The sequence below is a fragment of the Barbus barbus genome, assembly GCF_936440315.1.
Source record: "Barbus barbus genome assembly, chromosome: 3".
Lineage (NCBI taxonomy): Eukaryota > Metazoa > Chordata > Actinopteri > Cypriniformes > Cyprinidae > Barbus > Barbus barbus.
In genome coordinates, this window is record NC_136731.1 from 23,881,099 (window position 1) to 23,895,091 (window position 13,993).

Here is a 13,993-nt window from a genome sequence, read left to right on the forward strand (position 1 = left end):
TGAGGAGTGACAGAGACGAGAGAGGGGAGAGAGAAAAAAAAATTCTGTCCGGTTCCCGGACACACTGCTGGTTGGTCCTCAACCAGCTGAGAGGCTCTCACTCGCGGTGCCATGCGATGGTACTGGACCTCTTTGGTGGACGGCTCGACGCTCCGCCTCCTGGCGGACGGCGATGGCTCCTCCGGTCAAGGGCAGCCGGCAGCGAGTCCCCCATTCCCTGCTCCTCCCCATCATGGCGGATGGCAGCAGGCTACGGCCACTCGGCGAATGGCGCCGACTCCTCCGCTCCCTCTCGGATGGCAGCCCCCCTCCTCGACCCAGGAGCACGGCAGCGAGTCTTCCGTCCCACCTGATGTTCCATCGCTCCAGCACCACCGTCGCCTCGGGCAGCCAGCGGCCGTTCCCGCTACTCCCTGCTGCCCGATCTCCTCAGCACCGCGATACCCCTCAGCAGCGAGGGCTCTCTGACAGCGTGTCCCTCCTTCCTCCCGGGTTTCGGCACCAATGTAACAAAGTTCGTAGATTCGGGAAGAAGGAGGCGGGAACCGGCAAACATTTAAGAATTTAATAATCAAAATAAACAAACGTAAAAGTACAGCGGCAGCCCCTCACGAACGACTGCCGCACACAAACACAAAATAAAATCCAGGCCTGGTCCTCTCTCGTCTTCCACTGTCGTCACTCCTCCTTTTATCCTTCCGGAGCTCCTCCGTGGGACTCGAGACCGGTGAGTGTCGCAGGTGTCGCTCATTATCATTAACTCCACCGGCCTCGCTCCGTTCCCACGGCTCTCGGCCCCGCCCCACTCACCACAACGGTCAATTACTGGGCGAATCTCCAGGGGCATAAAGATGATCATCCTACAAAATTGGTGGTACAGAATTGTTGGGAGCAGAATGAAGGATGTAGAACAAGCTTTGGGTGGAGTAGCAAAATATATGCAGAACAAATACAAGTAAATAACATTAAGATGAGCCCAACAGTTGTTATTCAGGAAAACGAACCATGGATATATGTAACGCCTCAAGTAGATCTGCATCTGTTAGAGGTTAAAAAAACAGAAAGAGAAGCTGACCTGGCATCTGTGTTTTTAATATATACCAGAAAGCAATACCCTCAGCATATACAAGTGTATACAGATGGATCAAAAGATCCAGAAAGTCAAATAACTGGGTCTGCTTTTTTAGTCCAAAACAGTGGCCACCAGGGTATCAATGGAGTAAAGCGAACTTCTAACCATTTGCCAGTTTATACTGTAGAAATGATAGGAATGCTGTTGGCATTGCAGTGGATAGAGGAACACAAACCTGGGAATGTTTTAATTTGTTCTGACTCAGTTGCAGTCTTAAAGAGTTTGATATCTTTTAAATCAAGTCACCAAGATATTCTCTTTAGTATTCTACAAATTCACTCAAGAATTGTTCAAAATAATACATAAGTCAGGTTTATTTGGGTCCCAGCACATATAGGAATAAAGGGAAATGAAGAAGTGGATAATTTAGCAAAGCAAGCATTACGGAGAGAAACAATAGAGATACAAGTTCCATTAAGTAAATCAGAGATTAAGGTTTTAATCTGGAATGAAGTGAATAAAGAATGGCAAGTTAAGTGGAACAATGGGGAAAAGGGTAGAGTCCTTTATAGTTTAATAAATAAAGTAAATCAAAATATAAAGTGTATAGGAAAGTCAAGGAAAGAGGAGGTCATCTTTAACAGAATATTATTAGGGCATTCAAATTTAAATGGCAATCTTAAAATAACAGGGAAGCATCCAAATGGATTATGTGAATATTGTAATGTTGAAGAAACAATACCTCATGTAGTTATTGATTGTAGGAAGTATGAGCAAGAAAGAGGAAGAATGATAGAACAATTAAGCAAAAATAGAATTCAGGATCTAAATTTTAAGGTATTAATAAAATGGGCAAGTGAAGTAAACAATAAAGCTTTCTATGATTTTATTAGAGAGACGGGATTGATTAACAGAATATAAAAATCTGTTCCACACTCCGGAGCAGAAGGTGGCGGTAATGCACCTATTTTCGTTGGTTGCCAGCCGCCGTTAAAAACCAAGAAGAAGAAGTTAGTGTTGTCGGTTCTTGAATGTCTTCCTTGCTTGTGCTCTATGTCACCCTGTTGGATATTAAAGACTCTCGTTTTGTGAATTCCTCGTCTCGTCGTTCCGTGCTTCCTTGACTCCCTCAGAATCTTGACAGAAAAACCGACCGTTACCTATGCATCTACCCTCCGTTTTGTTTACTGTTTTTTGTTTTCGTTGTGTGTTTCCCTATGGATCCCCTCATCCGGCCCGAATTCCACATCCTGGAGCAGGAGGACCGATCTCTCAAGGACCATACAAGACTGTTCCTGTTGTTGGCTAACGCCACCAGCTACCCGGACGACGCACTCTGCACATTCTATGATGGAAGCCTGAACACCGCGTGCAGAGCGCTGTTGTTCGAAGATGGTCCTCGAGAGGATTTCGCCGCCTTCGTGGAGTGGACTCTGGAGAGAAACGGATTGCCACTCACCATCTGCCCCGTGGATGATCTCGCCAGATACACTCCTGACCCAGAGCCCAGCCCACCATCTCCCCACAGTGCGGAGCATCAGCCCGAGCCCATCGATGATGGAGAGCCATTTCCCGCTGCGATCAACGAGCCAGCGCAAAACTGAGCGGCTGAGGGTGAGCTGATTATACATCAGGGGCTGCTGGATTTGGAAGAGAATCTGATTGACTGGGAGACTGATCTGGATATTGAACTGCCCCCTCCCCTCTCTCCGTCATCCCCGCTGGTCCCTCCTTCGTCTTTGGTTCCCTTGTCCAGCCCTGAGGGGGCTTCCAATTCTCCAGTGCCCGCTCCTTGAAAGTGCCCACCCTCCCACCCGCTCCTGCCTCCTCCACCCTGGCCCCCCAGATCCTTGGAATCCCCCTGGCTCGTTGGCTCTCCGTCTCCACCTCGGGCTCCTCCACCACCTGCTCTGCCACCATCGGCCATCCCTCCTCCATGGCTCCTCCCTCCATACTACACAACATAACGCTAACAAGGTGCACACACTACAAAACATTAAGTGAAGAAGCGTTCCTGACCATCAGCGAAAATACGTTTTCTCACATAAATTCTCACAAGACATTACAGCAATTATAGGCCATATCTTCAAGCATGGATGATCAACTGGCCCTTCAATTGGTCTGTGCAGTTATTTTATCCAAAAGAAAGAAGAAACTACGACAAAAGAGAATATAGAGAATATATAGAAACAATGGCTTGGAAGACGTGGACTAAGGACTCAGAACTGCAGAAAGAGTTGGAGGTAATTAACCAGTACAAACGAGGCATTATATACACAATCTATGCATTTGTTAAATGGATTTCTAGTTAGTTGATTTGATTAATTTGTGGCTTTTCGTTTCTGTTCATAAACATGCATAAGACCATGTTTATACCATCTGCACTGTAATTGGCTGGATTAGTCCCACCTTGTCATTGTGTGACTCACATTACGAGATCAGTGGCCATAATATCAAACAGGGTTGAAAATGTCTTGGCGTCTGTGGTAGCTCGAGACAGGTTCGGATCACATTGCTGACCTGCTCATACTTAACGATCTTCGGCGACCGCAACGATTTGGTCACGATCCGGGGGTTTTGTTGACTGTGGAAATCTGTCCGCTTCAGCAAAATCCAGCCAAAAATCCTGTAGTGTGAACCTGGCTTAAGCCTCCTGGAGTTAATGTCAACTTTTCTTGGAATTATTTTTGGTATTTGTATTGTTATATGCATGCAGATTTTACATGTGTGTACATCATTATAATTTATTGTTGTATCATTATTGTGTTTTTTTTTTTTTTTTTTGTATATTTTGTACAAGGAGGAAAGCTCTAGCCACTCCCATTGATTAAGCAGCTGCCTTTGATTGCTTTCTAATTGTTTAAGAACACTTGTTTGAACTTGTTTGAACACCGGCAAGGGATAGAAGTATCGCTTTTTATTTAAGTTTTTTCATTTATATGTTTATTATTGAAATGTTGTTATATGCATGTGTCAATTTTATTTAATTTCTTTATTTTTCTTAAATATGTGGGTATATAGTATTTATAGAGTTGTAACTTTTAGTTTTAGTTACTTTTTCTTATTTGTAAGTCGCTTTGGACAAACGCGTCTGCTAAATGACATAAGTAAGTAAAAGTAACTATTGGTGGCTTTGACCAAATACCCACACTTGCGATCTCGGCCACTTGAGAGCACGTACGTGCGACAGGAAGTAAGTGTGCAAGTCTGTCCCATGTCTTAAAAACGGCAAAGCGCATTGCCCTTCGCGCACACTAAATCCACAGTATCTCGAATACCGCTCCAGAGCTGTATACGAGGCATTATGCATCATGTTCTAGAAATAAATCGTGAGACTTTTTGCCGAGATCTCGCGAGAGGTCATGGAAACCTTTCCAATGTAAGTTAAATATTAATAATAATTAGATATTACAAATAATTTGGCAGAAAAAGTGTTTTTACGTTTTATTGGTTTTTACGTAAGATGAGTAGTGGTGATATTTATTTTGTACAACATTTACAACTGCTTTTTATCATTTAATTAGAATCACCACAAATTAAAATGATGTCATGTTATAGGGACTACTGTCCCATCAGGTAATGAAAAGTTCGGCACACACTTGTGGTCTTCATCCTCACTTGAACACTTTGGCCAAACACAGGAAATACGTCATTTAAGTGGTCAAGTGCAAAGACTGCAAGTGTGGGTATTTGGACAAAGCCAGTGTGTATCCTGAAGAAGGCTGTGAAGCCGAAACGCATAGATCTACACTTTTAACTGTTTCAATAACTTAGCCCAGCTAATTAAAGGCTTTTTATTTTTACTATATGAGTGCCTTGGAGTATTTCATCTTCTTAGTTTGACATTTACCTTCAAACATCATATGAGCACCGTCTAAAATTCTATGAGGCGCGGGCAGGCTTCCTGGCTTATGATATTTTGTTATCCTCTTCTCATTCTGTAGTCGATCATGTTCTGATGAAAATTCAGAACAAAGGGAAGAGAAGACAACATTAAATAAACAGGGCATAATTATTTCTGACAGAGGAACAACAACTACAAATAAAGCAAATTGTATTTTTAAAAATAATAAAAGCATATGAATACACAGTGTCTGTTAAGTAGATATTTTGTGGATGAAAACTTTGAAAAAATTATAACTTAAAAGACAAATTCACCTTCTTTTATTCTCCTGTTCTCATTCTGTAAAAGTTCATGTTCTGAAGAAAATTCAGAATAAAGGCAAGAGAAAACAACATTAAATAAATTACACATGGTACATATGGTAACTGAATAAATAATTCAAATATAAATAATTAAAATGTACATGTCATAAACATTCATTAATTCCTTTTATTTATAAAGTACTTTACAACTGCACCTGCAGACCAAAGTGCTGTACAATCAACATACAAGTACATACAATACATAAAACACAAACAATCCAATAAAAACGCAGATAATAGCCCAACTCCTTGAAAGCTAATGACAAGAAATAATTTTTAACCCCAGCTTTGAAAACATTTATGGATGTGATCTCTCTAATCTCAGATGGTAGGCTATTCCAAATCCTTGGACCTGCAGCAGCAAAGGCCTGTTCCCCTTTCAGCTTTAAATGAGTGGTACAGTAAGAAACAACTTATTTGTTTATATTAAAGACCTATATAGGAAAGTAATCAGCTCAGACACATGAGCAGGAGAAATTTCATGCACTGCCTTGAACACATACAACAGAACCTTATATTTTATCCTGAAACCCACTGGTAGCCATCTGAGTGAGGCCAAGATAAGGAGACATGTGTTGACTTTTCTTAGCACTCACAAGCAGCCTAGCTGCTGCATTCTGTACTAGTTGTAAGCGTGAAATAGAGGTCTGACAGGACCCAACATATAAAACATTACAATAGCCCAGACGAGACAATGTAAAGGCATTAACCTTTTCTAAATCTTTCATAGACAAAATAGGTTTTAATCGAGCAAGAGACCTAATCTGGAAAAAACTACTCTTAACCACAGCATTAATCTGCTTTTCAAATTTTTAAATCTAGATCGAACACAACTCCTAAATTCCTTATTTGGTCATGACTGTAGGCTGACCAAGGACCTAAATAATTGGCCATGGCTGAGCATCCTCTGGTGGGGCCACAAATCATAATATCTGTTTTACTTTGGTTTAACTGAACCAAATTGTGAGCCATCCAGCTCTTCACCTCTTCCAGACATGCCAACAGTAAATTTGAACCACAATTCTCTCCATGTTTCAAAGGGAGATAAAGTTGTGTATCATTGGCATACAAATGGGAAAACAAACCGTATTTCTTAAAAATCGAGCCTAGAGGCAACATGTACCCCAATAGGGTCTGGCTGCAGACTTGCACTCTCAGACACCTGTGCTTCCACGAGTGACGTCACTTGCAGTCTTTTTTTATTTTGTTCTATTTTTTTTTTTTTTTAATCTCTCAACATTTGACAACAGTAGCAAGGTGATAAAGACAAGAAAAAAGAAACTAAATTACAGTGTCACTTGCTCTCACCTGGGTTTCAGGACCTGCGACACGAATTGTGTGCGTTGCCAATGAGACAAGACGCTGTGGGGGTTAAACGATTAAAACTCTGTTTAAAGACCCTGCTCGTTATTGTACTAAAATAGTTTTAATCGTTTAACCCCCACAGCATCTTGTCTCCATTGGCAACGCACACGATTCGTGTCGAATGCAAGTGACGTCGCAGGTAGATGAGAGTGCAAGTGACATTGTAATTTAGTTTCTTTTTTCTTGTATTCATCACCTTGCTACTGTTGTAAAATGTTGAGAGATTCAAACAAAAATAATCAATACATAGAACAAAATAAAAAATAAAAAAAGACTGCAAGTGATGAGGCTTTGTCCAAATGCGGTCTTGGCCACTTGAGAGCGCGCGCGCAACAGGAATTAAGTGTGCAAGACTGTCCCAGGTCTTAAAACGGCAACGCGTACAGAACCCTGAGGAACCCCACATGTAATAGAAGCTGTAGATGAAACAAAGTCACCATACTTCACCGAGTATACGCTATTCGCAAGGTAAGACCTGAACCACTTTAAAACCGTCCCACGGATCCCAACTAAATGTGATAAACGCTTTAGGAGAATCCCATGATATATTGTATCAAAGGCTGCACTCAAGTCCAATAGAATCAGAGCTGCAGAATTATTATAAACAATTATTAAAATCATGCATATATTATAGGGGAGAAATAATACCTGTATCCTAAATACCTATATATATATATTTTTTTTTTTTTAAACTTTAAATATGTACATTTCTTTTCAATTATTTGTGAAATTATAAGATAATAAAGATAAATTCACCTTGTATTCTGATTTTCTCCTGCAGTTGATCGCGAGCTGAAGAATATTCAGAATAGAGGCAAGAGAAAAAGAAATAGATCACAAGAACATCACACTGGTACATATGGCAACTGAATAATTTAAATGCACATTTTTTAAACATGTATCTATCATAGGGGTGGAATAATAACTACAAATATATATATTTTTTTTAAATGACAAAAAATTTTTAAATTTATAGTGAAATAATAACCTAATAAATATAAATTCACCTTGTTGTACTCTGCTTAACCCCGTTTGTAGTAGAGCATGTTCTGAAGAAAATTCAGAATGAATGCAGGTGAAAAATTAAACAGATAATATCACACACGGGTATATATAGTATCTGAATTATTCCAATGTACATTTTATAAACATGCATCTACTATAGGGGTGGAATAATAACTACAAATATAGAAAAATAAAAAGGACAAAAACATTTAAATTAGTGAAATAATAACATAATAAATATAAATTCACCTTGTTGTATTCTGTTCATCTCTGTCTGTAGTTGAGCATGTTCTGAAGAAAATTCAGAATTAAGGCAAGTGAAAATGTCATTAAATATATAGGCCATAATGATTTCTGACAAAGTACAAGTAAAACAGAAAATATAAAAAAAAAAAAAAAAAAGGCAAAACCTTACGAGATATACACAAAAATGTACTTAAATGCACAGTGTCTGTTAAGTAGACAAACTTTACATTATTAATAAAATTATAACTTAAAAACAAATTCACCTTGTTTTTTTCTCCTGTTTTCATTCTGTAGTTCGTCATGCTCTGAAGAAAATCAGAACAAAGGCAAGAGAAGGTGACCAAGGTAACCTAAGATATATACTTTCCCTCATATGATAAAAAGTATATGAATACACATTGTCTGTTCATTAACTATTTTGTAGATGAAATGGAGTTACTTTTGTGTTTTTATTCAATTAAACATACTGTGTTTGTGAGCAAAACATTGTAATTAAAATATAAAAGATTGCAAATAAAAATTCTCGCTAAGTTTTTTAATTACAAAAATTAAAATATTATTATAATTATATAATTATATTAAAATATAATTAAATATTCTAGGCAGTTCCCATACTTTTCATTACGTACCCATGTATTTTTTGTGCTCTGTTCTGCTGTAATTTTTTGCGGGTATAAAAAATGTTTGTTTGTGAGTGAAGTTGCATCTCATTGGGCAGTAACTATGTGCTATAATAAAAGACCTGTTTCTATTTACGATTACCGTGAAAACCTTAAGTAGTCTCGACAAACTGTATATCATAGAGTTTAGGACTCTAATCTATATTGACCACTCTTTATGATAACAGTAATTTCTGTCAGGAGCACATACCAAACGTGCAAAATCAAACTGGTATAGTATTTATTGATATTCAAATGGAATAAAGACACACATTCATTCTGCTCCTGTTTCTTTGTGATCACAGGGCTTCACTAAACAACTTCCATATTAGTCCCATAAAGTGTGCATATTTGGAGAAATACTGATGGATTATCACGTTTACTTAATTTTTCTATTTTTTTTACAAAATTTCTATTCATTTCCACTAAATTATGAGCATGAAGTAACGTCTAATGCTCTGTTTGTTTTGTGTCACATGACTTTGCAAACTCCCACCCTTATATGATGATATTCCGCATTCTGTCTGCACATAAATAACAGTTAACATTTTTGCAGATGAAACATGAAGCCAATAAATAAACCATTATGAGGGTATGGTTTGTATGTGTTTTTCATGCATTTTGGGGTATTTTTTAAAATAAGAATAAAGATGTTAATATGAGAAATGCTAAGCAGGTGCAACATTTAGCCAACTATGAAAAGTCGCAAATAATATATTTCTGCCTCATATGATCAAAATCCACTTTAGATAGTACAAATATTAGATGGTGTTTTAAAGGAGACATCGGATGCCCATTTTCCACAAGTTGGCATGATTCTTTAGGAAATGTCTGTAATATACTTTGGTTAAAATTCCTCAATGGTTGTGTAAAACAGCAACTTTTTTCCCTTGTCAAAAACAGCTCTGTTTGCAGTGACCCATTTCGGTGCATGTTTCTTTAAATTTTTCAGCTTTTCTGGTCTGGCAGACATGCCAGAAACTTAACTAAATGCAAAATAAACAAACAAACAAAAAAAAAAGGTGAAAATTTCATCCAATGTCCCCTTTAAAGTGTGTTTTGGGGAGAAAAAACAGTATTGATCTCATACTGTAAATTGTTAGGTGTAGCTTGAAGCTAATTATAGCTATAATGGACTTGTTACCAGGTGTGATTATATATATATAAAAAAAATGTCAAAAGAATTCACATTATGTAAGAATAAAATGTGTTTTCTAGGAAGGCATTTGATAATAGGTAGATATACATTAGGATTAAATTAACATTTACATTCATTTTAACATTAACATAAAATTTTTTTTTAAATGTCTATAACTTCTAGCACATTATAAGAAGAGCAAGAAGAAGCCCTTTTAGTGGCGAGTGATATTTAATTGTATTTGCTGGGCAGTTAGATTATTAGGCAACTTGATAATATTGTTTAATACATCATTTTTTTGCCTCCTATGGGATTATGACATGCGCATTGTGTTTGTTTATTTTTATTTCACGAGTATATAGTGCATGTCTTTATACAGTGTCTGATTGCATTTTTTATTGTGATTGGTGTGTAATGAGGGGGGGGGGGGGGTGTTGGGTTTGGGAGGCCCCCAAAACTGCGTTAGCCCAGGGCCCTGCAAAGGCTTAACGCGGCACTGAGCGCGAGAGTGATCAATAGACACAAGTCATTCATTCTTGCATAGTTACTGCCAACTCAGTTACAGCTTCACTCGCAAGCAAAGATTTTCAACTCTCAATCAAAGATTTTAGACCCTCAAAAAATGACAGCAGAGACAGAAATTTTTATTTTTGTGAATAAAACCATTCTTAGCATTTATTTGCAGTCTTTTATTTTTTTATTTAAATAATAAAAAATATATTTTGCTCTCAAACACGGTATGTTTGATTTAATAAAAAAGACACAAAAGTAATTCCAAAGTAATGAGACATGAAATTAATAGTGAAAGAATAACTTAATGACTTTCAGAAAGAAAAAAAAAAAACGGATTTCTCCAGTCCTGCATGTATGTCCACTTTTGGGCACCATTTGTGGACTGATAAATTATTAAAACGTGTGACATCTAGCCATAGGATCCCTTATTTATTTCAATGAAATATATAGACCAATTTAGAGTAGACATCACAGTTACTTGACTTGCAGCTGCAGGCACATTTTGGTGCCTATAATATTTACATAACATTTACGTATTTTATCTTACAATTCTGACTTTTTTTTTTTCTCGCAAATGCAAGTTTATATCTCCTAGTTCAGACTTTATAACTAGATTTAATTCAACAATAGCAGGTTTGTCAGTTCTGAGGAAAAAAGCCAGAAGTGTGGGATATAAACTCATGAATCTGAGCAGAGAGGAAAAGAGAGAATGACTTTGATTTGAAGAGAGAATGAGAATACATTTTTCTTATCATAATTATGAGATATACTTTTGGAATCGCGAGAATAAAGTCAGAATTTTGAAATATAAACTCAAATGTACTTTAAAAAAAAAAAAAAGTTTTATTCAATGGCTTCCATAGACTGCTTGAAAACTGTCATTTTCTGCCACTAGATAGGCTCCACCCACAAAAACATCATCACTGTTTGCAAACACCGAATTGATCTATTTAATAACAAACAAAAATTTTACCTCTGTTTTTACAAACAAACACAGCTAACAGTATTCCAGCAATCACAATGAGCGCAACAGCAATTGAACTCAAGATGACTGATGTCCTCCAAGGATTATAATTTTTACCTGCAAAACAAAACAGTGACTCACATTAAGCACATTATGTCCAGTCAAACATTTATTACGGTTTAATTAAAAATGATTAATAATGCAAGCAAGATACATTTGTATAGCCTAGTACATAGCCAGTAGAAAAAAAGTGTGCAATTAAAACTAATGCTGCTTATGCTTTTTTGATTTACATACCCTAATGTAATGCGCTAAATTCAGAATTAAAGTGTAACTTTGCCAATTTTTAACCCACTTGTATTGTTAGAATGTCGGAAGTGTATGTAAATGAACAAGATTTAATTTTTCTCCAAATTATGTGTACCTAGATAGCCCTGTTTATTTGTCAGCAAAACTCTACCAGATGACGCAAAATGACACGTTTTGCATCATCAAAATGACAAAATGACAATGACGCGTTTTGCATCATCCACCAGAGTTTTGCTAACAAATAAACCAGGATATCTCTGTACACACAACTTGGAGAAAAATTAAACCTTCTACATATATGGCATTCTAACATTACAAAGGCAGCTGAAAATCTGCTAAGTTACACTTTAATTGATCTACTCTAGAGCATCGACCATAAAAACATAAAAATCGCACAACAAATATGTCAGTACATACTTGAGGTCACAATCAGTGTCTCCAGCATGTGATGTCTCAGTTTGACTCTGCAGTGAATCTTGTCGTCTCTGTGATGAACAGTAATGGTGTTTTTCACACTGAATCCGTCTGTGTTTCTTTGCATCTCTGTAGTTTCTGAACTCAAACTGACTCCTTCACTGTCCAGCCACTCAAGATCAGGTTCAGGATACCATCCTTCAGATTCACACTGTAGATGAAGCCCTCCTGAATCATCAAATCCATCTACAGTGATCACTGGAGGACGTCCTACAGCTACAGAGACCAAGATGAAGAACATTCACTGAGTGCATAACCCTATTTTTCTCTGCCTATAAACCTGTTTTTGTTCTATCTTTTGTTAGTTTGATGCTGACAAGGCGAAACATACAGGGGAGATTGCGGATGGTTGTAACACTTTTTACTTTAAGGGCTGTAATTTGCTGTAACGGCTGTATTTTTTTTCTGCTACTAATTAAAATTGCTTTGAAATCCACAATTTATTCCTGCAGTGTAAAAGTTAATGTGCAGAGACTGCTGTTGTTACAATCTTCCCTACTAGCAAGGTGAGTTATAACAGTAGATGAGGTGATTTGTAACACTAATAGAAAACATGGACATCAATTGTGTAAATGCATTTATTTTGACAATCAAATAAACTTTTTCAAAATAATTTTTATACCATCCCCATATCAACACCTTCTCCCAACTCCACCCCATTTCATCTTAATCATGAAATCATCAGTAATTTCATAACTAAAATTTATTCTAAATGAATGAAACATGTAGGAACTGAAACCACATGTATGCAAAAACAGGAAAGCCCTTATATGGAGATGGTTTGGGCGTGTTTTATGCAAATTACTAACAGTGGGCACACAGTCACTCATTTAGAAAACCTGAAATTCAGTAATAGAATGAGGTCAGGAACAAATTCATGTGTGTATGTCCAAATGCTTTGTAAGAAACATTGCACTCCTGTGCATTTAAATATGAATAATCAATGCAGTTATTAGTGAATGAGACCCAATGTGTGTGTTTGTTAGTCACTTTCATAGTTGTCAATGTGGGCTTATACACCATCTCATTTCATTGTGTTCAATCTTTGTGGGTCAAGTAGAAGTAAATCATGGAAGCTGTGTGACAATCCTTATTATCTGCTAAACATGATATTTCTATGGTCTTATAGACCCCATTACAGCTGGCCCCATGTTACTATCATCCCAGTCTTCTACAAAGATTCATGTGTAAACTGATTAAATTTATGTTTTCATTGGTTTACTCACCTTCAACACTGACATCAACAGTAGCATCATCAGACCAGGATTTGGACTGAATAAAACACTTATAAACTCCTTCATCAGAGACTTGGACTGATGAGAGTTTGAGTGATGCATCTCCTCTCTGTAGTTCTTGATGATTCACTTCTGTTCTCCCTCTATAGGACTGAATCTGATCTGTGTTTCTGTCTTCATGGTCATCATAGAGATGCACTAGTTGTGAGTCTTTTAGATCAGCTCTAAACCACTCCACTCTCATGTCCACAACACTGATGTTGGGTTTGACTGAACAGGGCAGAATCACATCTTCACCAGCTACAGCAAACACTGGATCTACAGGACCCACCACATCATACTGCTCTGTAATAAAAGAAAGAAAGCAGGTGTAAAATGTGTGTCATTAAGGTTCCCTTTATATACGATTCACTGGTTTTGCATCAGTTGCGGACGCTTTGGGGAAACTCCTTTTCTCCAAAATGCTGAAGCCTGATTGAATCCCGTCTGCAGGGGCGTGTCTAGAGCATTTTAAATGGGGGGGGGGGGGGGCAGTCTGGGGCACTGCCTTAAAAGAGGGTGTCCGTGGGGAGGGGTTGGATACATGATGTTAATAGGCCTATATTATATAGGCTATTAATTGCACAGTGTGAGATTCATTGGTCCTCACAGAACTTTGTGAGATCGCTATGAACAAAGAGTGACAGCTTTATTGGTTATGAGCACTCTTTGCGAGCTTTCTAAGCAATCCATTTAAAATGTAGAACTTTGTTTTTTCCCACACACACGTTGCAAAGTTCTGGGAATGACATCTGCATATTTATGCGG

General features: G+C 37.7%; 1 protein-coding gene across 2 annotated transcripts in view; it reads right to left on the reverse strand.

The window, feature by feature from the left end:
• Positions 1-13,993, reverse strand: part of LOC306849160 (butyrophilin-like protein 3) — a 39,999-nt gene that overhangs the window by 8,782 nt on the left and 17,224 nt on the right. For both annotated transcript variants that reach the window (XM_079384011.1, XM_079384012.1), the window contains exons 3-11: positions 13,178-13,531; positions 11,895-12,167; positions 11,178-11,285; positions 8,158-8,199; positions 7,898-7,939; positions 7,651-7,692; positions 7,400-7,435; positions 5,231-5,272; positions 4,923-5,027 (exon numbers count right to left, since the gene is read on the reverse strand). In XM_079384011.1, the coding sequence (XP_079240137.1) occupies positions 4,923-5,027; positions 5,231-5,272; positions 7,400-7,435; positions 7,651-7,692; positions 7,898-7,939; positions 8,158-8,199; positions 11,178-11,285; positions 11,895-12,167; positions 13,178-13,531 (1,044 nt within the window). The remainder of the gene's footprint in view (positions 1-4,922; positions 5,028-5,230; positions 5,273-7,399; positions 7,436-7,650; positions 7,693-7,897; positions 7,940-8,157; positions 8,200-11,177; positions 11,286-11,894; positions 12,168-13,177; positions 13,532-13,993) is intronic.